This window comes from Felis catus, chromosome X (genome assembly GCF_018350175.1).
Source record: "Felis catus isolate Fca126 chromosome X, F.catus_Fca126_mat1.0, whole genome shotgun sequence".
NCBI classification, from domain to species: domain Eukaryota; kingdom Metazoa; phylum Chordata; class Mammalia; order Carnivora; family Felidae; genus Felis; species Felis catus.
In genome coordinates, this window is record NC_058386.1 from 110,804,365 (window position 1) to 110,830,495 (window position 26,131).

At 38.3% G+C, this 26,131-nt stretch overlaps 1 protein-coding gene and 1 non-coding gene across 14 annotated transcripts in view; both read left to right on the forward strand.

The window, feature by feature from the left end:
* LOC101095724 (P2R1A-PPP2R2A-interacting phosphatase regulator 1-like) overlaps positions 1-26,131 on the forward strand; it is a 101,578-nt gene that overhangs the window by 23,747 nt on the left and 51,700 nt on the right. For 4 of the 13 annotated variants that reach the window (XM_045050334.1, XM_045050338.1, XM_045050335.1 and 1 more), the window contains 7 exons: positions 7,205-7,248; positions 7,352-7,406; positions 8,885-8,974; positions 9,376-9,464; positions 10,064-10,128; positions 13,894-13,990; positions 18,174-18,745. In XM_045050334.1, coding sequence (XP_044906269.1) covers positions 7,205-7,248; positions 7,352-7,406; positions 8,885-8,974; positions 9,376-9,464; positions 10,064-10,128; positions 13,894-13,990; positions 18,174-18,249 — 516 coding nt within the window. In that variant the 3' untranslated portion in view covers positions 18,250-18,745. The other 9 variants (XM_019824334.2, XM_045050339.1, XM_019824329.2 and 6 more) reach the window with 6 other exon arrangements.
* On the forward strand, positions 12,202-12,308 carry LOC111558913. The gene has a single exon (XR_002740023.1). It is a non-coding gene; the product is annotated as a U6 spliceosomal RNA (small nuclear RNA).

The window sequence follows — 26,131 nt, forward strand, 5'->3', positions numbered from 1 at the left end:
ATTTTTCCTTTCCTAATACCAATTGAGTTTATGTTTCAAGAGGTTTGGAAGCACTCGGCTTTTAGTTCCCTATACCAAAGCCCTAAACATAAGTAACCGCGCTGCTGAAATAGTTTGTGTATTCGTTTTCTAAGGTTGCCACAACAAAGTGCCACACACGGGGGGGCTCACCAAACAGAAGTGTATTTTCTCACCACTCTGGAGGCTACAAGTCTGAGATCAAGGTGTTGGCAGGATTGGCTTCTTCTGAGGGCTGTGAGAGAAGGATCTGTTCCAAGCCTCTCTCATTGACCTATAAATAGCCATCTTCATGTTCACATGGTGTTTTCCCTACACATTTGTCTGTTTCCAAATTTCTCCTTTTTATAAGGACATATTGGATTACGGCCCACCCTCGTAACCTGGTTCTAACTTGATTACTTCTGCAAATGCTCTATCTCCAAATAAAGTCACATTCTGAGGCACTGGGGGTTAGGACTTCGACATATGGATTTTAGGGGGACACTATTCCACCCATAACAGTTTGTTCATGGTATATGATTCTATAATTTTACATTTATTTCCTGACTTGTCAAATAGGATGTAAAATCATTGATACCTAGTAAGAACTTGACTTTTTCTGCAGTACCTTAAGTAGCATCAGTTTAATTACCTACTTGCACACTACCTCTGCATTTCTAGCATCTCTCCTATTTATATCTTCACAGATGTAAACTTTAGCACCATGTATTATAGTCTTTGTTTTATCTCAACTGGTTTGGATAAATTAAACTGGGTTTAGACACAAATGTAAGGGAACTTTATGAAATGCAGCCATTTAAAACATCGTGCCAGCTGGAGTAGAGGGCATGATTTTAACAGGGACAATATCAGTTATCACAGTTTCACAGTTACTTTGCCTTATGGACTTTGCTACCACTTCTAGTCTAGGAAAGCAACGGCATTAGATTTCTGTTCTGTGTTTTTCGGTCTTCCTTGGAACCTACTAAGTACCTGGTCTTTTTTATGAAGAGATGTTCTTTAAGGGAATAGCCTAACTTGTTTTAAAGGAAATTTAATTTGACCTTAACTCACAAATTGTTCATTCTTTCAGCAAGCATTTGTTAAGCCCTGTGCCGACACCGGGCAACCAAAATCTTTCAGGCATACTCACCTTCAGAGAGCACAGTGGGTAGCTCACCATTACCATTTTTACCTTGGATCCTAAAAAGCTGAAAGCTAAGTTCAGTGCTCAAATGCAACAACTCTCCTTAACCTGGGTTTCTAGCAGACAGCACTGTTTGTCCCTCAGAGATATGTGGCTCTTGATTTGTTTTTTTAGTATTTATTTACTTTCGGGAGAGCGCAAGCAGGGGAGGGGCAGAGAGAAGGGGACAGAGGATCTGAAGCGGGCTCTGCGCTGACAGGCTGACAGCAGCCAGCCCGATGTGGGGCTCGAACTCACGAACCGTGAGATCATGACCTGATCCAAAGTCAGACGCTCAACCAACTGAGCCACCCAGGTACCCCTCTTGACTTTTTATCCTTATTTTAACAATCATACTTCATTATAAGCATCTCATATCCATTTTGGAAACAGGCAAGATATAAATGATAAAAGAGTCAACCTGCTTTTGCTAACAACCTTCAAAATAGCTGATGTTGGGTAATGCTCCAACTTCCAACGGAACAGTGAGCAAAATCCTGTCCTACTTCGGGAAAAATTGCTCTTGGTCGTTGAGTAAATTACAAAGTGTTTTGAGCTTCTCACTACAGGAAAACGTCTGCATCAGTATTAGGTGGAAGGACTATACTAACTTTACATTTTGTTGAAAAGGTTTACTGTTACTCCATTGTTTTTAAAGACTAACTTCTTAAACTTCCTTTCCCAATTTCCCTCACTTTCCATAATGACATCAAAAGAACTCAAAGCTCTAGGTTCACCTTCAGTTCTTCCTTATTTTTCTACTGTATCTAATTAGGCATCTAATCCTGTTAATTCTTCCTTGACAACATCCTCTCTGTTCCCACTTCCTTCTGTCCCTTGGGTCCATCCAGATTACTGTAGAAATATTCTAAGAGATTTCCTATCTCTGTCAGTTTAATCCGACTTCCACAACCAACAGCAAGATCACTTCTCTGAGACATCATTTGCACCTTTTTCTCCCCTGTGCAGAAAGTTATAATGGCTTCCCATTACCTACTGAATAAGAGTAAGAGTAAGTATAGCTAGGTTGTAGCGAGCACTTACTCACATAGGTTGCCAGGCGCTGTGATAAGAACTGTACAACCACTTCGTTATCCTCAGTTTGTATTATCATCTTCATTTGAATGAAGAGACTGAGGCTGAGGTTAATTCACTTGCCTAGGATTGACAGGTAAAAAGTTACAGAGCCCAGGTTCGACCCAGTTCTGTTTGGCTCCAAAGCCTGTGGTCCTAACAACTATGGTGTTCTGTGCAAACTCTTTAAGTCCCAACCCTCCAATTATTTACGATCCTAGAAATCTGGCCCTATTTTGCCTCTCCAGTTTTAGCTCTCATCGCTTCTCAGTACAAACTGTTTCAGTCAAGCCGGTCTCACTCCCCTCAGACCTGCCATGTTCGTTCCCTCCTCTAAGCTTTTGTTCACATGCTTCCTTCTGCTTGGAATACCTTCCCCTCCACCCTCTGCTTGTCCAGATTTTAAACCACTTTCAGGGCCTAGGTCAAATTTTCATTCACACAACTCACGCCACTCTTCTATTCCAGACTACCCATAACATGTATTGTTTATATAGACGGTAATATTTAAGCTCTTTTGATCATACACTGCATCAGTGCAAAATGTTTTAGCACATCCTTCCAGTACATGTAAACTGTATTTACATTATGGATATGTACTTCCAAGCTGGTATGTAACGTGAGTCATAGAATATATGAGCAACACAAATACAGAAAGGATGAGATAAAGACGAAATGATGTTTTTAGGACATTTTAAAATGTATTGTATTAATTATGAGTCATTATTGAGAGGGAATATGGGTCCATATTTCTAGTAGTGTTCATGACCTCAAATTATTTTAGCCAGCTCCTTGACAGAGACTAGTTCAGCATTGTGTTTTCACAAGAAGGTGGAAGGTGATGTGCTGGGCTAGGAGTAGCACAAGCGCCACCTTTGTCACCTCCCTGTCACTTGCTTAGACTTGTATTATGAATCTTCTGTCCGACATTTCTTTATAGAAATCTTGTTAAGATACTTGTCTATTTTGTGGAACTCGGTTTAATTAAAACTAGATAATATATCCAGATGGCCACCTAACTTGCAACTCATTACAACTAGCCTCCCCCCAAATGCTGTTCTTTTGCAAGATCTTTGGTCTCTATGGGCTGAGTGAGAGCACCTGTGTCAGTCTGTATATCTAATATTAGCAAACCTTCATTTCTTTTTTTTTTTTTTTAATTTTTTTTCAACGTTTTTTATTTATTTTTGGGACAGAGAGAGACAGAGCATGAACGGGGGAGGGGCAGAGAGAGAGAGGGAGACACAGAATTGGAAACAGGCTCCAGGCTCCGAGCCATCAGCCCTGAGCCTGACGCGGGGCTCGAACTCACGGACCGCGAGATCGTGACCTGAGCTGAAGTCGGACGCTTAACCGACTGCGCCACCCAGGCGCCCCAGCAAACCTTCATTTCTTACTATCTTAGATTTAAAATGTGTAAATTGAATTTTTTTTTTTTTTTTTTTTTTTTTTTTTTTTTTTTTTTTTGCTTCTCTGTGAATCACCATGTATACTTCCTGGGCTATGATCATGCTTACTTTGGAGAGCACCAACCTGATGTATATAAAATTTGTCTCTCAAATATGATTCTAGGTCATTTTCGGGAAAGCTCATCTGTTTATTTCATGTTCCCCATCATATTTAGCACCATATTTGCCCAACTGTGTCCTAGGTACTTTATTATGTGTAAAATATGTTTTTAAGAAGACCAGGGTGAATTTGGACTGTAGGATTTTTTTAAAAGCCATTTTAACCATTTTTAAGAGTACAATTCAGTGGCATTAAGTACTTTCACAGTGTTGGACAATCATCATCACTTTTCATTTCCAGAATTTTTCATCCTGCCAGACAGAAACTCCATGCCCGTTCAGCAGTAACTTCCTACTTAACCTCCTTCTCCTGTAACCTCTATTCTACTTTCTATTTCTATGAAGATTTGACTATTCTAGGTACCATATATAAGTGGAACCACAAAATATTCGTTCTTTTGTGTTTATATCACTTAACATAATGTTTGCAGTATTCAACCATGTTATATGTAGCATGTGTCAGAACTTCATTCCTTTGTATGGAATTGTGTTTATATCACATTTTTTAATCCATTCATCTGGTGGTGGACACTGGGTTGTTTCCAACTTTTGGTTATTATAAATAGTGCTGCTATGAACTTTGGTGTAGAAGTCTCTGTTTGAGTTCCTGTTTTCAATACTTTTGCGTATATACATAGGAGCGGGATTGTTGGATAATATGGTAAGTCAATGTTTAACTTTTTGAGAAACTGTCAAATTGTCTCCTACAGAGTCTGCACCATTTTACATTCCCACCAGCAATGTCTAAAAGCTCTAATTTCTCCACATTTTTACCAACACTTGTTATTTTCAACATTTTTAAATAACAGCTATTCTGGGGCACCTGGGTGGCTCAGTTGGTTGAGCATCCACCTCTAAATTTCAGCTCAGGTCATGATCCCAAGGTTGTGGGATCAAGCCCCACATTGGGCTCCATACTAAGCATGGAGCCTGCTTAAGATTCTCTCTCTTACTCTCCCTCTCTCTGTCTCTCTCTCTCCCCTTCCTTCCCTCTGTCCCTTCCCCCCCCCCCCCCGCTCATGTTCTCTCACTCTCAAATAAACAAATACTATCCTAATGAGTGTGAAGTGCTAGCTCTTTGCAGTTTTGAATTGCATTTCCCTAATGACAAATGTTGAACATTTTTCACATGCTTATTGACCATTTGTTTTAATTTTGTAATGTTTATTTATTTTTGAGAGAGAGAGAGAGAGAAAGAGAGAGAGAGAGAGAGAGAATGAGTGGGGGCAGGGCAGAGAGAGAGGGAGACACAGAATCGGAAGCGGGCTCTAGGCTCCTAGCTGTCAGCACGGAGCCTGATGTGAGGCTCAAACTCAATAAGCTTGAGATCATGACCTGAGCCGAAGTCAGAGGCTCAACCAACTGAGCCACTCAGGCGCCCCGCTTATTGACCATTTGTATATCTTTGAAAAAATACCTGTTCAAGTCCTTTGCCCATATTTTAATTTGTTGTTTGTTTTGTTGTTGTTGTTGTTGTTGAGTTGTAAGTGTTCTTTATATGTTCTGGATATTAATCCCTTATCAAATGTAAGATTTGCAAATATCTCTTCCAATTCTGTGCTTCTTTTCACTCTCTTGATCGTGTCTTTTGTTGCACAAAAGTTTTAAATTTTTATGAAGTCTGTTTTTTTCTTTTGTTACCTGTGCCTTTGGTGTTACATCTGTGAAATCATTATCAAATCCAATTCATAAGGCTTTTGCCCTATGTTTTCATGTAAGAGTTTTATAGTTTTAGGTCTTACGTTTAGGTGTTTCATCCATTTCAAGTTAATTTTTATATATGGTATAAGGAAAGGTTTCAACTTCATTCTTTTGCATGTGGGTGTTCAGTTTTCTCAGCACCATTTGTTGAAAAGACTGTCCTTTCCCCATTGAATGGTTTGGCACCCTTGTCAAAAATCAACATGTATCTGAGTGTTCATTTCTGAGCTCTCTATTCTGTTCCTTTGGTCTATATGCCCTTATGCTAGTACCACACTGTTCTGATTACTATAGCTTTGTAGTAAGTTTTGAAATCAGGAAATGTGAATCCTCCACGTTTAGTCTTCTTTTTCAAGATTGTTCTGGTGATTCAGAGCCTCTTGAGATTCCATGTGAATTTTAGGTTGGGTGTTTGTATTTCTGCAAAACAAAAAAATGCCACTGGGATTTTGACAGGGGTTGCATTGCATCTGTAGATCACTTTGGATAGTATTGCCATCTTAACAATATTAAGTTTTCTAACTCATGAACACAGAATATCTTTCCATATGTGGGTTATTTTTAAAAATATTTATGTGAGGGCACCTGGGTGCCTCGGTCGGTTAAGTGTCCAGCTTCAGCTCAGGTCGTGATCTCACAGTTTGTGAGTTTGAACCCCACGTCAGGTTCTGTGCTGACAGCTCAGAGCCTGGAGCCTGCTTCAGATTCTGTGTCTCCCTCTCCCTCTCTCTCTCTCTGCCCCTCCCCCGCTCATGCTCTGTCTCTCTGTGTTTCAAAAATAAATGAAACATTAAAACAAATTTAAAAAAATAAAAATAACTATGTGAGAAATTATACTTGCATTTGTAAAAAAGGTCAAACACTATGGTAAAGTACAAAGAAAGAAAGAACAAATTACCCTAAACCGCACTACTCATAAGTACTGTGAACTTTTTGGTGAATATCCTTCTGAACACCTCTTGTTTATAATTTTACATAAATAGCATGTAAGGATTTTTCCTACTTGATATGTAATACATGTTTCTCAATGTCAACGACTAGATTTAAATCCATGTTTGCACCATCATTTACTTAAACAAACCCATACTGATAGACATTTAGTTTGCTTTGGACTATGAGTAATATTTGTATCATAGTATGAATCGTAGGAAAAATAGTATAATAATAAATGTTTGACATTTTCTCTTTTGCATGAGGAAAGGTACAAAGTGTTTCATCTAAGAAGTTTCTGCATATCTGATGTACTGCAATGCATTAATAATAGATCTTTGGTGTAGTAGGTTCAATAATGAAAAGTAGAGAACTAGACACGTGTTTATTTATTTATTTTTTAATGTTTATTTATTTTTGAGAGAGGGAAAGACAGAGTGCAAGCTGGGCAGGGGCAGAGAGAGAGAGGGAGACACAGAATCCGAAGCAGGCTCCAGGCTCCGAGCTGTCTGCACAGAGCCCGACGCGGGGCTCGAACTCACGAACTGTGAGATCATGACCTGAGCCGAAGTTGGACGCTCAACCGACTGAGCCACCCAGGTGCCCCTAGACACGTGTTTAGAGATTTGTTTACACTCTGGCTCTTCTAGAGCCCAGTGAATAATGATAAAGGTACAACCAAATGAAACAATTTTGTAAAACCATAGGAACGGGTATTCATTTATTCTCATGTTCTGCCTTTCAGGAAGAAGGCATGGATTTAGTAAATAGAGAAGCAATGCATGAATGGTGAGTCGTGTACTTTGAATTACTATTCTGATCATTTCTCTATTCAGTTATGTCTTTTCTTTTGGTTAGGCAAACTGCAGTACTGATATCTCTTCTTTTGTAGGGAGGTACAAACTGCAAAACAGATAAGTCAGTCTTGGGAAGAAAGCTTGAAACTGGTATGGTATTAACATTTCACTTTTATTGAAAGTTTTACTGATTTTCGGTGTTGGCAATACCTACTTCTGCTGTAATTTCTAGAAATCCAAGCTCTCGTTTGAAACTGAAATTTATATGCTGCATAAATCATTTTTGATCGCTCTTAAGAAACAGTTTATGACTTACTCGTAAAAATAACTGACATCATTTGAAAGTGGGGTTCACAGTAAATAGTTGTCTGATACAAAACCATCGTTGTTTTGGACCAGCTTCCTCTCTGTCCTAGTAAGTCTAAGAAGAGTTCAGTTCTGCTGGTCAAATTGCTCACATGACAAAACAATAAATGATTTCACTCCTTTCTACATATTTGATTAACTACATATTAGAGTCTTAAACCACAGACAGTGGGTTTCTTGGATAAATACTGCATTTTTATTCCTGTAACGTATATACTCACACTAACATTTTAGCATGCAACCTTTAATTTGAACATATTTGGAATTTCAGTACATCCCCTGGTAACATTTTTCCATGTCTCTGTACACATTATGGTCTTACTTAGTTGTAGAAGTTGAGTGATGTTTAGGCTTCTTTTCCATGGGCATCTCAGATAATGGTAGAACAGGAATTGAGCTGAAATTTGAGTAGGAGAGATTCTGGTTAGATGTCTGTTTCCAGATTTGGGAATGATTAGATTAGAAAATGGGTCATCAGCAGAAACAGTGGCATCTTATTTTCCTTTGAGCCCTGAGTGCCTTAGACGGGCATCTATCCCTGGTTTGGGAGTGGGTCCTAAAGAATGAGTAGATAGCCTCTGGAGTCTGCCCCTTTTTATGTTTGGGGCCAACACGATTTATGGATGCTGCTGCATTCCCTTAACTGACCCACTTCTAATTACTTCAGGTGTTGGCACGAGGGAGTGAATCTGTGAATGTGTTAGGATGTGTAAGGGAACACGTAACGTAACTTTACCTGCGTCTCGGAAAAGAAAAGAGCACATTTCAAAGCCCCGAATTATGCAATACTGATTCTGTCTATATAAAATCTATCAACATTTTTTATAGCTGTAGTTATCGTTGCTGCCTCATTTGTATCTTAGTTCTAACCAAATCCTTTTTGATTGTTTCCTGGAAATGGTATTGTAGTCTTCAAAAACAAGGTACAGGTCAAACCAGAAGAGAAAATTTTTAATTTAGGATTTGTGTATATACTAGTAAGTATTGCTCAATATCACGTATTCACGTTCTACATCTTTGGGGACACTAGGGAAGCCCCTCGACTTGCCATGTGACTCTTTTTTCTAAAAGGGGAAAGGGTGCCTTGGCTTATTGAGGTGAATCGTGGGTTCCCTGCTTGTTTTAGGATGATGTGAGCTCCTCACCGTGATGCACTCACTGATTCAGTAAGGGTTCCCTTCCCCATGCAGCAGCTATCTCCTTAAGTGTTTGATAGGGAAGTAATTGGTACTCCAATTGTACACTGCTTTCTGCCTACACAGAGTGCCAGTGATTTAGAGAAACCATCTTCAAAGTGCATTGGTTTAATTCCAGTAACCCCAGCACCTTCTCCCACCAGGGGGATTGGGAAGGTAAGAAAGGAGAGCCTAAGAATCTGTGTCCCTTGAAATACCTATGAGATATTAACGTTTCACCACCCAAACTTTGGGGGGGGGGGATATATTTTGCTATAGCACATCTGATCCTAAACGACAGTTTTCCCTTCCTTTTCATTTCTTGAACTATTATTAACATATAACAAAAGTCGCCAACTTTGAAGTATGTGACTTCATTAACTTTGGTACTTGTGTATAATCCTGTAGCCGTAACCATAACCTGGATGTAGAACCGTTCCCACGCTCTAGACAATGTCCTCGTGATCTTTTGTAGTCCATTGCCTTCTCTCCCCCACCCCCTGCCCCACTAGGAAACCACTGATCTGCTTTCTGAGAAGAGTGGTGGTTTTAAACCCTCTGTTCTAATTTGGTTTTAGCAATATTTTTCTCCATCGTTACAAACTTATGTGAATTACACCGCTCTGTCTCCAAGTCCTAGTCCCAGTCCTACGCAACAATTTCCAATGTAAGTTCATGTTGTATGAAAATACCAAAGTGCTTATAAAATAAGAATTTTAGAAACTTACAAGAAATTATAGCTCCAGGTTCTATGACAACCACAGAAGTAATGTGTTTTTTGCTAAATTAAGATGTCATTGTTTTGGTTTACCATTTTGTATATTGAAAAGAATCAAGTGAGTTAAGGACATGTGAGAACATGTGAATGTATGAAGAATCAGTAATTCATTAACCCTGTTTGAACATAGTCTTCCTCTCCAAGCTTGTTGATAAGGATCAAAGCTAATTCTTGAGCTGTAAACAGCTGCACCTGCTCATTTACCGATGATTCACCTTGATTCAAGGCAAGTCACAACCAGAACAGTAGGTCTTTCTAGCTTTTTCCCCCCATAGTTTCAAAAAATCCTGAATCCTTCTAAACTGTAAGACAGTTTGCTATCCTGAGGCATTCCTGTTTTTAACCCAGATTTAGAGAAAAGCAATAAAATGATGTGATACTACATAGTCCTTTTTTAGTGTATGTCCTTAGATCTATTCTAATGAAATAGTCATAGCTGATTTTGTTCAAATTTTTTTCTGGTAATGATTGTGATAATTTTATTTTAGAAGAAGAAATCAAAGCCCCACCAACACTATTAGACCAAGTATGTTTGGATCATTAAAAAGAAAAGGTACTTTTATCTACTAGCAAAAATAAATATAACTTTGAATTATTTTTATAAAGTATTATATAAAATCAAGTGCTATAAAAATTTCATTTTAAAGGATTTATTTAAAATATATTTGAGAAGTTACTAGAGGCCTTTCATTTTACTCAAACTACATAAAGACAATTTTAAAAGCTATAAAGTGCTGGGGTGCCCGGCTGGCTCAGTCGGTGGAGAATGCGACTAGATCTCAGGGTTGTGAATACAGGCCCCACACCGGGTGTAGAGATTACTCAAAAATAAAAGCTTTAAAAATTTTTTTTTTTAAAGCCATAAACTGCCATATAAATGTGAATTGAGAAATTTAATTCCAGCTTAGTCAACTCGTAGGATTTTCATTATATAAGTATAATTCACCAGGCTAGCTGCCTTAACTACTTGTGAAAACAAAGTGGGGAATGAATGAATGAACAGATAGAATGAATCAGTCATCTAGTATTCTGCTAAATCTCGACCCCTGCCCTGCCTCCCCGCCTGCCGCCACACCTACTTGTTGACATCGAATGAGTAAGTTGACACAAATCAGACCCACTTTCTACACTTAAAATATATGCTAAGGTGTGTGTCCTTTGATGGTTCACTTCTTTATGGGGATTAATTTTGGAAATTAATGAAATTAATGAAAAATACCCACCTACTCAGTAATAAAAGGACAGTGGAAAAAACAGTAGTGTGTTTTTTTTTTAACTCCCACAGCCCTGGATCCCATTTCTCAATCCTGCCTCACTAAGCTAGGTTATTCTTCCTTTTTCGTTAATACCACTACTGAGTTTTAAAGTTAATACAAAGTTTAACCATAATAAGGAGGGAAAATGGATAAATAGGAAAGAAGGTTAAAAGTTTAAAATGTGTATTCGTGAAAATTCCATTAAGATAGGAAAGAAGAGGGGCGCCTGGGTGGCTCAGTAGATTAAGTTTCCGACTCTTGATTTACACTCAGGTCATGATCTCACGGTTCGTGAGTTTGAGTCCTGTATTGGGCTCTGCACTGACAGCACGGAACCCGCTTGGGATTCTCTCTCTCTCCCTCTCTCTCTCTCTGCCCCTCCTGTGCTTGCTCTCTCTCTCTTTCTCTCTCTCTCAAAATAAGTAAAATAAACTTTAAAAAAGTAGCTTTAAAAAGAAGATAGGAAAGAAGAAGGAAAAGAAGAAAAAGAGGAGGGAGGGGGAAGAAGAGAAGGGGAAGGGGAAGGGAAAGGAGAGCAAACTATAGAGAAAGAAATTGAAATGTGCTTCAGTCTTCCATGTATTTTTGGATAAATTAATGGCAGTTGCCCTAACAACACATCTAACTAACTATGTACTTCCTGTATTCTAGGACTAAGACAAGATCAGTTCTGGAAAACACTCTTTCAAACTAAGCACATCGTTTTATGATGATGGATCAATGACCTAGCTTTGGAGTATTTTGTCTGTGCCGTGAAGCTGGGGGCTAGTGTTGAGAAAGCGTTTAAATATATTGATAGTTTAGGAGTTGTTAGGAAGTTGGGGTCATTTCAGTATTTCAGATAAAATATGCTTAGGGGCACCTGGCTGGCTCAGTGGAGTGTGTGACTTTTGATCTTAGGGTTGTGAGTTCGAGCCCAACATTGAGTGTAGAGATTACTTAAAAATAAAATCTTTAAAATAAATAAGTACATAAATAAATAAAATACACTTAAAGACAGTGTTTTACTAAATTAAAATAATTCTCCTTTTAAGACACTTATGCATAAAATGTTTTTATGACATTGAAAATTCCTGGAATTTTCTTAGAAGTTGTGATTTATTTATTTATTTTTAGGTTTATTTATTTATTTTGAGAGAGTGCACATGCACGCACAAGTGGGGGAGGGGGAGAGAGAGAGAGAGAGAGAGAGAGAGAGAGAGAGAGAGAGAGAGAATCCCAAGCAGGCTCCATGCTGTCAGCACAGAGCCCGACGCGGAGCTTGATCTCTTGAACCGTGAGATCGTGACCTGAGCCGTAATCAAGAGCCAGACACTTAACCAACTGAGCCACCCAGGTGCCCCGGAATTTGACTTAAAAAGTTATTTTTAGTGCTTGCTTTGGTAGCACATATACTGAAATTGGAACGACACAGAGAAGATTAGCACGGCCCCTGCACAAGGATGACACACAAATTTGTGAAGCTTCCATATTTAAAAAAATATATATTTTTATGATACAATTTTGACATAATAGACTTGGTTTCTGTCCAGTGTCTTGGTGGATGTGTCATGTTTCACACAAGCCTCTTGTACCTGGTTTTCAGTTGCTCTGGAGGATGACTGCCTCACTCACTTCTTTGAAGTGTCCGTAAGAACTCCAAAGCAAATTCTATATGTACTACGTGGTCTATATTTTAAGTCAGACCATAGTCTGAAGGTAGCCTATACAAGTTTGGTCAAAATTTATCTGGCATTTTAGAGATAGTAACAGATTAAATGGAAATTTAATTTTATTTATCTATTTTAGAATATGAATATCCATTTGGGAAACAATAAGTGATGTCCTCTTTGGAGCCTATTAATGAAATATGGGGGAAAAGGGCATAAAAAATCCAAAGAGGTCCTGGGTGAGGGAGGAAAAACAATGAAAACTCTAAAAAATGGAAGAGAGTATGAGATCACTGTTAGAATCTCCAAGCATATGAAGGCAGTTACTTCCATTGGGAATAAGCAAGAGCAAATAAGGCTTCAAGTGGGAATCCTGAGAAATCTGCAGAAATTAGACAGCTGTAAAGAGAATTTTACAAGTAATAATGGTTTCAGCAAAGAAAATTTCCATTTTCTTCTATGATGAATTTGTTTTGATTTGTCTTGCTTTTAACTTAAACTCCAAAGGAGAGGTGAGTAATTTCTCCATAATGGTATAATTGTAATCTGGCATGGGACAGGATACCCGGACCTCTTTTGAGTTTTATGAGCCATGATTATACTCGTAAGGAAGGTCTGTGGAATTTCTATTCCTAGGGGTATATTTTTTAATTTTAATTTAATTTTATTTTTAAGTAAACTTTGTGTCCATCGTGGAGTTTGAACTCACAACCAAGAGTTGCACGCTCTACTGACTGAGCCAGCCAGGCGCTCCTATTCCTAGAGATATTTTTTAATGAGTAGGAGGCCTTAGTGTTTCATCATTCATATATATTTCACTCTACGAGTTATGGGCTTGAACATTAGTTTTCTCTCATCCAGACATGGTTATCACACGATTATGTAACACTGTGCAGATTTTACCATTTACTTTGACTTAAGATTACAGCAGTATAGTTTTTTGACATTAGGTGCTTCTCCTTATTCTTTAAAAATATATTTATTTTGTTCATTGCATGCTATCAAAGAATTGGTCTATTTAGTTCATTGTATATTTTTAGCAAAATACAGACAGCAATAACCTAAACATTTAAAATAAGGAATGAGATTAAATTATGATACAGCCTTACTACATAGCTCTATAAAATGACGTTGTAGAATTTAGTAAATAATATGAGAAAATTATACTCATTAAAAACAAAAAGTAGACGATGTATCAGTATTATATTCAATACAAATCCAGTTTTGTTTAAAAACAATCATGTATATACACACATATTTAGGAATTACTGGAAAGTGGTTATCTCTGGGTAATGGGGCAGTAAAAGTTTTTTCTTTGTGTTTTTATGTATTTTATAATAATTGTCTGCAACTAAAAGCAAAAAGCATGCTAGATAAAACATATTCTGCCTTGGTCTGCTTTTCTCGTCATAGGTGAAATGATAGCTAAAGATCCGCCTAAGAGATTTTTCGAAGGCACGACCAACATGCTTTCTCCCGATACTACCCAACAGTCTGATGTGAATGTTTGGTGAGTATTAACGTGAATTTTTAAACATTCGTTGGCCATTTTTCACTTGGTTTTTAAGTCTGTTTTTACTATTGTATATATTCAGAAGTCTGGTCTATTATTAAATATTTTTAGAAGTCATCCAACTAATATCCCAAATGGATGCTATTACCCTTAGTTCTTCTCCCTAACGTTTATGTGTGACACTAATATATGCTGGATACATTTTTAGAAGTGGGGTTTTGGCATTTGATTAAGAGGTATCAGAGAAATACATAAAAATGCAAGCTTGGAAAAAAGTTATCTTCTGCCCATCTTTTCTACCTTGGATTTTTGTGTGCTTTGTTAGGCTGAACGTATGAAATCGCTCTTGTAACTAGGGCCAGTTCTTTGCTTCACATATTTTGTATTTGTTTGTAGACAAAGCGGAGTACACAGAGATCTTTTGAATTCTGTTGTCAGTGAATGGTATTTTCTTCCCCTGGTCTGTCTTCAAATACTCTTGGTGGAACCAGTAGCAGCGCAGGATCTTCTTATAACTCACCAGTTGGCATCAGCACCGTCACAAACTCCCGTGTCGTCTTCTGATTCTCGTTCTCCCTTTATTGTAGTAGACGAACTTTCCGCTAAGTGATTCACCCATCCCAAGACTTTCTCACCAATGGAGAAACACACATTTGCTTCTCTCTCTCTCTCTCTCTCTCTCTCTCTCTCTCTCTCTCTCTCTCTCACACACACACACACACACACACACACACACACACACACGTTAGAGCAATAACAGAATTGTGTGTTTTAGGAGTGCCTGGGTGGCTCAGTCGGTTGAGCGTCTGACTTTGGCTCGGGTAGTGATCTCATATTTTGTGAGTTCAAGCCCCGCATTGGGCTCTGTGCTGGCGGTGCAGAGCCTTCTTGGGATTCTGCGTCTCTTCCTCTGTCTTTGCCCCTCCCCTGCTCGTGTGCTCACTCTTTCTCTCTCAAAATAAATGAACTTAAAAAAATAATTGCAAGATATAACTTAGGCTATCTCCTATTACCTTATTTTCTCAATTTCCTAAAATTCTCTTTATCTACAGAACTTGCATGTCTAATTCCTGTGTTTGCCCTTAAAAGCAACGTAGTGATATTTTCAAAGATGTTTTCCAAATAAGAACTATATTGAAGATACAATCATACATTTTCAAGCTGCTAATGTGTAGAAACATGCTGCACCTTGAGTTTTTAAAAACATAATTCAGAACTCTATCTGAATAAATAAAATTTTAAGTTCTGATGAAATAGAATTGTTCTGTTAATCAACAAGTAAAATAATTTTTTAAATTCTGTACTGAATACCTGTGCTAGTTCTTAATGATATTTTCAATAATTAGAAAAATCACCTGTCTTAAAGCAGTTTTTAACTTTTTAAAAAATGTTTATTTATTTAGAGAGAGCACACACGTGTTGGGGAGGGCCAGCATGTAACACTGTTTGGGGCTCCATGCGGGTCATGATCATGACCTGAGCTGAAATCAAGTCAGATGCTTAACCGACTGAGCCATCCAGGCACCCCTAAAAAGCTTCTTTTTAATTTTTTTAAATGTTTATTTTTGACAGAGAGAGAGAGAGAGAGAGAGACAGAGCATGAGCGGGGGAGGGGCAGAGAGAGAGGGAGACACAGAATCCACAGCAGGCTCCAGGCTCTGAGCTGGCAGCACAGAGACTGACACGGGGCTCAAACTCACAGACCGCGAGATCATGTCCTGAGCCGAAGTCGGATGCTCAACCGACTGAGCCACCCAGGTGCCCCCCAAAAAAACTTATTTTTAAAACTAAGCTAGTTATACATGCTGATGCAAGGATTGCCTATTTTGCACATGAATCCTTGGATGTTTAATTTGTTTGGAAGGAATAGGTAGGGGAAACAAGATGAAAAAAATTTAATTGAATAGCAAGAAAATAATATGTAATTGGGACTTCACTCAATTTGTACTTAACCTGATTATCCCTGATCAATTTTGTATTCTAATTAAGTGTGGAAAAAAGACAATGTTGATAAATGGTGGTCTTTTACATTTCTATGAATTACTTTTTATTCATGATCATGATTATGCATTTGATTAAATAAGGCTTAATATGTTAGGGTTTTTCTGCAAGAATCATATGCCTCCAGTTGTTCCCTAAGGGCTATAAATGTTTGTTTAAACCCCAATTTTGTATTTAAAAGTCTTAAGGGTTTTCTGAATAAGAAAAAGTATGTGTTAAAAATGTAAAATCTAAAGTAAGTGCTTTAAGTAATTAAGGATAGCACTAGCATTTTGAAAAATAGAAATGTATCCTCATGAAATGAAGTTGAGAATTAGTTTAAATTTCCTCAGCTAACAAAATAGGAATGGTTATCTAAAATATTTATAAAAAGTTTTTCCTTGTCATTAGAAGTCATCAGAATGATGAAAATCTGATATAGGTATGCCCCACATAGGAAAAAGACTGTTACACCAAGAATTGTTTGACAGTGGCCCCAGTGGAATTAATGGTTACATATGTGGGGGAAGATTCTGTCAACCTATGAGTAAATGAATACTTATGAGATGACTGAGGTCATGATGGTCTCTGGAAACTGAGACACGATTCTACAAATTGGCCAAGGACAAGTGAACTATCGATATCGCCCTCGTTACTCAGCTTCTATACTTACCTGACCCTCAGTGGACCAATTGTGAACAGATACAGGGGCCCTCATGAGATGAGGTGCGATGGCAGTGATGTTCCTTGCTGAATTTGTAGATCATTGACAGACAATAGTGTCCTCCTGTATGGTTGACACTTTAGCCAAAAAAAAAAAAAAAAAAGTCTTTCAAAATACAAAACCTTTGGAGTACAAAAACCAAGGATGGAGAAAGTGAACAATGGGGGCGGGACTACTACTCAGTTGTATAAGGAGCTTTTGATCATTAAATCTTGGTAATCTGGACATTCTCAATACACTTCTTTCAACTCAGACAATTCCTTTAAACTCTGTTCAGTTAGTTTTTATTTAGTTGTACTCCAGGGTGCCACACTTACTATAATATGCTCAGAATCAAGGACTTTGTAGTCGATTTTCCCATCTGTTGCCTTTTAAGGTTTGGTATTAGGAGGATCTGTTTAAATGATTTTCATTTATTTTTTTAAATGTTTATTTATTTATTTTGAGAGAGAAAGAGAGCAGGGAAGGGACAGAGGGAGAGAGAGAATCCCAAGCAGACTCCACACTGTCAGCACAGAGCCTGACATGAGGCTCAATCCCATGAACCCTGAGATCATGACTTGAGACAAAGATTCAGACGCATAACCGACTGAGCCACCGAGGCGCCCCAATGATTTTTCATTTCTTAAATGATTTTGAGACCAAAGTAGTTCTGACTTTTACATGATGAGATTTTGTGGTTGATTTTTATTGATTTATTTTGTTTGTTTGTTTCAAGTTTTTATTTCAATTCTAGTTAGCTAACAGAGTGCAATATTCGTTTCAGGAGTAGAATTTAATGATTCATCAGTTACATATGACACCCGGTGCTCATCACAAGTGCCCTCCTTAATGCCCATCACCCCACCCACCTCCCTCCATCAACCCTGAGTTTGTTCTCTATAGTTAAGCATCTCTTATGGTTTGCCTGCCCCCCTGCCCCCGTCTCTCCCTCTCTCCCTCTCTCCCTCTCTCGCTCTTTTTTTCCCTTATGTCCATCTGTTTTGTTTCTTAAATTCCACATATGAGTGAAAGAAATCATATGGTATTTGTCCTTTTTCTGATTGACTTATTTCACTTAGCATAATACATTCTAGCTCCATCTAGTTCATTGCAAATGGCAAGATTTCATTCTTATTATGACTGAGTAATATTTCATTGTATATATATACCACATCTTCTTTATCCGTTCATCACTTGATGGACATTTTAGCTCTTCGCATAATTTGCTTATTGTTGATAGTGCTGCTATGCTGTAAACATCGGGGTACATGTGTCTCTTCAAATCAGTATTTGTGTGTCCTTTGGGTAAACACCTAGTAGTGCAATTGCTGGGCAGGGAGATACAAATCAAAACAACAGTGAGATACCACCTCATACCTGTCAGACTGGTTGATTTTTTTCAAATTATTGTAAGACTATTATTTTGTCATCCTAAACATGCCAGAGGATTATAATGTCAGTTTTCATAGTAAAAGGCACGTATTTGTTTTCTAGGGCCGCCATAACAAAGTACCACAAACTGAGTAGCCTCAACAGTCAAAACAGATTATCTCATAGTTCTGGAGGCTGAAGGTCCAAGGTCAAGGTGTCAACAGAGATCTTCCTTCTGGCGGCTCTGAGGGAAAATTTGTTAATATTTCTCTCCTAGTTTCTGGCAGTTGCCAAAAATCCTTGCCTTACAGACATATCACTCCAGTCTCTGTCTCTGTCATCATATGGGCTTCTCCCTGTATCCCTGTGTTTTCATGTGGTTCTTATAAAGACACCAGTCATTGGATTTAGGGTCCAAGCTAATCCATTATGACGTCATCGTAGCTTGATTACATCGACAAAGACCCTCTGTCCATATAAGGTCACATTCACAGATACTGGGGGTTAGGACTTTAACATTATCTTTTTGTGCACACAATTTAACCTGCAGCAGGATACTTTTAGAATTTTGACTTATTTTTCTTGTTAGTTTTTTAAATCATCTATCTTATAACCCATTTTAAAAAATAGCAGAATAAGAGGTGACCGTATTGAACATAGCATTGGTATGTCTTCTTCTTTTTTTTTTTATTTTATTTTAGTGCACACGTGAGCAGGGGAGAGGGGCAGAGGGAGAAAGAGAGAGACTCTTAAGCAGGCTCCACGCTCAGCCCAGAGCCCGATGCGGGGCTCAATCCCATGACCCTGGGATCATGACCTGAGCCGAAATCAAGAGTTGAATGCTCAACCGACTGAGCCATCCAGGCGCTCCTGCCTTGTTCTTATATATTTTAAATTTATGCTTGTTTATAAATATATATGTATGTTTATGTACATATACATTAATTTTCACATCCAAAATCAAGAGTCGGATGCTCAACCGACTGAGCCATCCAGGTGCTCCTGTCTTGTTCTTATATATTTTAAATTTATGCTTGTTTATAAATATATATGTATGTTTATGTACATATACACCAGTTTTCACATTGTCAATAAAAGGATAAATGAAAGTAGAAGTATGTTTCTAAAATATTTTTTTAAGTTTATTTATTTTGAGAGAGAGAGAGAGAGAGAGAGAGAGAGAGAGAATATGAATGGGGGAGGGGCAGAGGGAGGAGGGGAGGAGAGAGAGAATCCCAAGCAGGCTCCGTGCCCAGGGCAGAGCCCCATGTGGAGTTTGATCTCACAAACCTTGAGATTGTGACCTGAGCCAAAACCAAGAGTTGGATGCTTAACCAACTGAGCCACCCAGACGCCCCTGTTTTTAAAATATTTTCAGAGTATCATTTTTATGCCTTAAATATATATTCATGTTTGATCAAATATTCCTACTTTACTTATAACGTTATAAAAGAGCAGCACTCCGGATTCATCCTGACATGAGGACTCACTGGTAATAAGTCAGATTCTCAGGCCAGGGTAAAAACTACAGTTCTTGAGATTTATGACTAAATCGACCAATCAAGCTTATAATTTCAAGTATATTCAATTAAGTGTCAGGAAACTCTATTTAAAATTGTAAGATATATGAAGATGAGTGAAATGCCATCCCTGCCTTCAAGCAGAATAAGTACAAAAATAATAATGATACAAGACAAGGCAATCTAAGATGACTACAGATACACGTATGAAAGGAGGTCTGAACTATAAAAGTAGGAGAGAAACACAATATTGGAATGATAGGATTTTAGAAGCCTTTTAATGGACCTCTCAATGCAGAAATCCTTTTAAGAATTCCACTCGAATGATCTTTTAGCCTTAGCTTGAAATCTTACAGTAATCAACTGACTTTCACACAACAGTTCATTCCGCTGTTGGACAACTCTCACTATCAGAAAGCTCTTATGTTAAAAAAGGGGGGATGGGGTTAGAATTTGTATCTAGGTGGCCTGTTTCATTGGCTCTTTAGAACAGAGACAAATCAAATGTGCTATTAAAAGCAGATGAGTTAAGATTCTAATTCTGCATTAATCTTTGTCCCTGCTCCTTGAATTATTACTACTCCCACTACAAGATATATTTAATCTCATCTCCTAAATGAATTTTTAAAATTCACCTAGAAGCAACTATATATAAATATCCACGATGAAAATGCACGTATGATACTTTGGATATCTATGGAGAAAACTAATTACAATTTGCCTCAAGTGTTTTTAAATATTTTAGATCTTAAAAGTTGAGCTTGAAAAATATATCATATAGGTAGACTTCACTGTCAGATCATTGAAACTATGCATTTAGAAAAGGCCCAAGAATAATAAGTACTCTGGCAAAAAGGTAACTTTGTTTCCCTTAAACTCTATGATCTCTTACAGATTTCTTCCACTGTGGTTCTTAACCCAAGAGTAAATGAGATTGATTTTTATAAATGTCTAGAATGTATGGGTGGAGAGAGTCATATATAGGAATCTTGGAAACTTGCTCAACTTTCTTAATAGTGGGAGACCTTAATGACCATGACCTCTCAGAAGAAATGCATTAAATTAATGCATTTATTAACTGAATCCTACAAATTGACCAATAGTCTATATATATATGAAATTGGAGATCTCCGTGGCATCACTGACTTCAAAGTAAACTGGTAACATAACTATTCATGTCCACCTTTTAGGGGAATGACCCAATTAACATAACTATTTATGTCAAACTTTTAGGGGAATGACCCAATTATATTATGAGGATAGGAGTCAGAAGACCTGACTTTGGCTCCAGCTCGGTCACTGCTCTGCGTGACTTTCAGCAGAGTCACTTCACCAATCTGGGCTTCAGATTTCCAATCTGTACAATACGGTTGAACTAGATATTTACAAGGTCCGGTCTGCCACTTAAAATTTTATTGATGCTGGAAAAACATTTGCCTTCATCTTTGCTAGTGTAACAGATGCATGATGGCATTGAGCTTCTGGGGGCTTTAAGAAAGTATTTAGGAGATCAGAGAGCTCGATTCCTAATATTTTGATTCTTTCTGGCAACAAGAAACTCATTGTGTTCAGCCTCATCAATAGTCGCCTCTCTTGTATGAATTATGCATGCTTTATGATGAAATGTGAAAAGCTCATTTCCCCCTGGTTTCTTGTTTTGTGTGGATAAACGATCCTCTCAGGATTTCCATATTAATACAGGTTCCCACTGGCAAAACACTCACCGTAAAATTTTCCTTCTAGTGACTACAGCTTGAGACACACAGAAGTGCTCAACTAGTAGTAAATAGCAGACCACCAGCAAAATAGTTTTTCTTTTTCCTTGACAATTAGGATATGGCTAGAAGAAAAACCCTCTACCTTCGGTTTGGTTGATTTCATGGCATGACTCTTGTGCTTGGTAACTCTCCGTTGAACACACACAAAAGAGGGCACACTTGAAAGTCGCCAATAGCTGGTTTGTGACTTTGTGCTGAGGAAGGAAATATATATATATTTTTTAATTTTTTAAATGTTTGTTTATTTTTGAGAGGGAGAGAGAGGCAGACTGCAAGTGGGGGAGGGGCAGAGAGAAAGCGAGACCCAGAATCCGAAGCAGGCTCCAGGCTCTGAGCTGGCAGCACAGAGCCCGACGCGGGGCTCGAACTCACGGACCACGAGAGCATGACCTGAGCCGAAGTCGGCCGCTTAACCGACTGAGCCACCCAGGCGCCCCTGAGGAGGGAAATATTTTGAAATTACGTTATCTAGCAGAGGAACCTAATTATACTTTCCATTTCTAGTCTCACTCTTCTGAAAGGGAGGATTTAGTTTGCTTCCTTAACTCGACTTATATTAAACTCTGCAGTAGATTACACTGAGTCCTGTTCTTAGACAATCTTTTCATAAGTGTGAAGCCTTTGGAAAGGAAGGTGCTGAGGCTAGCATGTTGGGACTATCAAGGGAAGTTCAGCTAAACCTCTCTTAAACTTTATTTGGAATACATTCCCATGCCACAGTGATTAGCAGATTTCTTTTTTAATGTTTATTCATTTTTTTGAGAGAGAGCGCAAGTGAAGGAGGGGCAGAGACAGAGGGAGACACAGAATCTGAAGCAGGCTCCCGGTACCGAGCTGTTAGCACAGAGCCCGACGTGGGGCTCGAACTCATGAACGACCAGATCATGACCTGAGCCGAAGTTGGACGCTCAACCGACTGAGCCACCCAGGCGCCCCTGACTAGCAGAGATTTAAAATGTGTTTGTAGTATACACGGCTGTTGAGAGTATGGGGAAAGTGGTGTTTAAATTCACTGCAGTGGGTTCTTAATGTCCTTTGTGGAGGACATTTGGTGGTATGTATCAGAAGCCTTCAAAATGTGCACCTCTTTTGGCACAGCAATTCTTCTAAAAATTTTTCTTAGGGAAAAATATGGGACAGGTTGAAAAGGATGTTTAATGTTGTGAAAAACGTAATGTTTTCAACACATGGGGCTGGGGCAACTGAATATCCACATGGCAAACAGTGAAGTTGGATTCCTACCTCCCACCGTATACAAAAATTAGCTCAAAATGGATCAAGGACCTAAATAGTAAGATCTAAAACCATTAAATTTTTAGGGGATAAACAGGGGTAAATCTTCATTATATTGGATTGGGCAATGGATTCTTAGATATATCACTAAAAACGTGAGCAGCTAAAGAAAAAATAGATAAGTTGAACTTTATCAAATTAAGAACTTTCGTGCCTCAAAGGACATTAACAAGACAGTGAAAAGACAACCAGAAAATTTGTAAATCATATGTGATGAGTTTAATCCAGAATATGTAAACAGGTCTTATAACTCAGCCACAAAAAGACGAACAACCCAATTAAAATATGGGCAGAGGACTTTATGAATAGACATTTCTCCAGAGAAGATTTACATATGGCCAATAAGCCTATGAAAAGATGTTCAATATGATTAGTCACTAAACAAATGCAAATCAAAACCACAAAGCGGTATCACTTCATACCCACTAGGATGGCAGTAATAAAAGAGATATTAACAAGTGTTGGTGAGGAGGTGGAGAGACAGAGGGCCCTTGTACATTGCTGGTTGGAATGGAAAATAGTGCACTGACTGTGGCAAACATTTTGGCAGCTTCTCAAAATATGAGACATAGAATGCTCGTAAGATCCTCGATCTTCCAATCCACTCCTTGAAAACGAGGACTCAAAAAGATACTTGTATGCTGTTGTTCCTCGTGGCGTTATTCACAACAGCCGAAAAGGTGGCGACCGCCCCAGTGTTCATCACCAGTTGATATGGTGTAATTACATCATACATACAGGGGGATGTTGTTCAGCTATGAAAAGGCATGAAATTCTGGTACGTACTACAGCATGGATGAAACTTGAGAACATGCTGAGTGAGATATTTAAAACAGATAAGTTCATAGAGACAAAGTAGATTACAGGATACTAGGGGCTGGGGGGAGGGGGTAATGGGGAGTTATTCATAATGGGCATAGAGTCTCTGCTTCGGATGATGAAAAAGTTTTGGAAATAGATCATTGGAATGGTGTACCTTGTGAATGTAAGTAATGCCACAGAATTGCATGCTTGAAAGTGGTTGAAGTGGCAAGTTCTATGTAAAAAACAAGAAACCTAGTATTTGCCACAGATCAGTTAGGCCACCATTTCTCAGGGTGTTTTATAAAATATGAATAAGTTAAGTGTCCTGAAGAATAAAAGATGGTTAAGGAAGTTTAGGAAAACCCATTAAAATCGTTTCTTTAACATTGTGATAGCCCAACAAAAGAGATAGGGTATGAAGCGTCTTTAACTTTTTAACTTAAGTTCTTGTTTTTGAGGGCGATCTTGTGGGATCTATGTTATGTACAGCCTTTGGAAAACGTTGGGTTAAACAAATTACAGTACGTTCCCTCCATGGAGATCTGTGCACCCATTAAGAATGATAACATGGTCATATGTCACTCGACATGGGAAAGATGTTTACGCTAGATTGCCAAGTGAAAGAGCAACATGATTAATGGGACCTCATTTTTGTTTTAAAAAGGTATAGGTTTTAAAAAGGTATTTTATGGGGATATATAACAGAAAAAAACTTTGTAAGGCTATATACGAGTATTAGTGAGGATGTGGAAATAGGACCCTTGCACACTGCTGGCTAGAATGTAGTGACTGTGGAAAACATTTTCGCAGTTCCTCAAAATAGTAAACACGGAATTGTTAGATGATCCAAGAATTCCACTCCTTGAAAACCAGGATGCAAACAGATACAGGTATGCTAATATTCCTTGCGGCATTATTCACGACAGCCAAAAGGTGGCAACAACTCAAGGGTCCATCACCAGATATTTGGCACCAGTGGCCACGTCGCCACAAATGTTTTCTCCTCTGTGTTTTCATTCTAGTCTTTATGAGATGGTTTCCAGACCTGTTACCATCTTAGCCGTTGGCCTCTGAACATTGTCCAGTTCGTCAACATCCTTCAAGTGTGGGACCGAGAAATGACCACCACACACCACACACCACACTTTTTTTTTTTGCATCTCATTATCAGTTCCTTAAAAAAATGTGATACTAGATTTCTCTAATTAAAGCAATTTCAGAATACTTCTGGTTCTATGTGACTGTACTCTGAATCCTGTTGTAAGATTATATGGGAATGCGAGCTGGTGCAGCCACTCTGGAAAACAGGATGGAGGTTCCTCCAAAAACTAAAAATAGAACTCCCCTACGACCCAGCAATTGCACTACTAGGCATTGATCCAAGGGATACAGGTGTGCTGTTTCGAAGGGACACAGGCACCCCCATGTTTATAGCAGCACGGTCAACAGTAGCCAAAGTCTGGAAAGAGCCCAAATGTCCATCGATGGATGAATGGATAAAGAAGTTATGGTGTATATATATACGATGGAGTATCACTCGGCAATCAAAAAGAAGGAAATCTTGCCATTTGCAACTACATGGATGGAACTGGAGGGTATTATGCTAAGTGAAATTAGTCTGAGAAAGACAAAAATCATATGACTTCACTCCTATGAGGACTTGAAAAGACAAAACAGATGAACATAAGGGAAGGGAAACAAAAATAATATACAAACAGGGAGGGGGACAAAACAGAAGAGACTCCTAAATATGGAGAACAAACAGAGGGTTACTGGAGGGGTTGTGGGAGGGGGTTGGGCTAAATGGATAAGGGGCACTAAGGAATCTACTCCTGAAATCATTGTTGCACTAGATGCTAACGAATTTGGATGTAAATTTAAAAAAATAAAAAATAAAACAAGTTAAAAAAAGTAAAAAAAAATAATAAAAATAAAGATAACTGAATAACTATAAAAACGATTAGGCATGTGTTTAAAATAATATTTTAAATATTATTTTTGACATTTGAAAATGTTCATAATATAATGTAAAACCAAAAATAGCTTATCAAATTGTATATTCAATACAAAAATTTTGCTTCAGATATTTTTTTCAGTGCTTAAAATAAATATACTGTGGTAGGAATTTGTCAAAAAAAAAGATTATATGGTAGATACTCAATTAGCTATTTCCCCATCTTTTAATTTTTTTTTTTAATTTTTTTTTCAACGTTTATTTATTTTTGGGACAGAGAGAGACAGAGCATGAACGGGGGAGGGGCAGAGAGAGAGAGGGAGACACAGAATCGGAAACAGGCTCCAGGCTCTGAGCCATCAGCCCAGAGCCCGACGCAGGGCTCGAACTCACGGACCGCGAGATCGTGACCTGGCTGAAGTCGGACGCTCAACCAACTGCGCCACCCAGGCGCCCCTCCCATCTTTTAATTTCTAAAGCTACATAGATTAATAAAACACTCCAGATAAGTTCCTTATCCAATCTCCTGTATTTGTTAAAACCTTAGTAGAACTTTTTATCAAACACTGAGAGGAGAACAAGAGGGCTTTCATGCTGATGGGAAGGGCAAAGAGAGTCCCTACAGCCTGGCCAAGGAATCTGAAGACCCTCTTGTCCTGTATCATTTTCCACCCTTTGTCCCAATCGTTGTACCAGTTTTTGGACACGGTCGAGCTGCATCCAGACTGACTG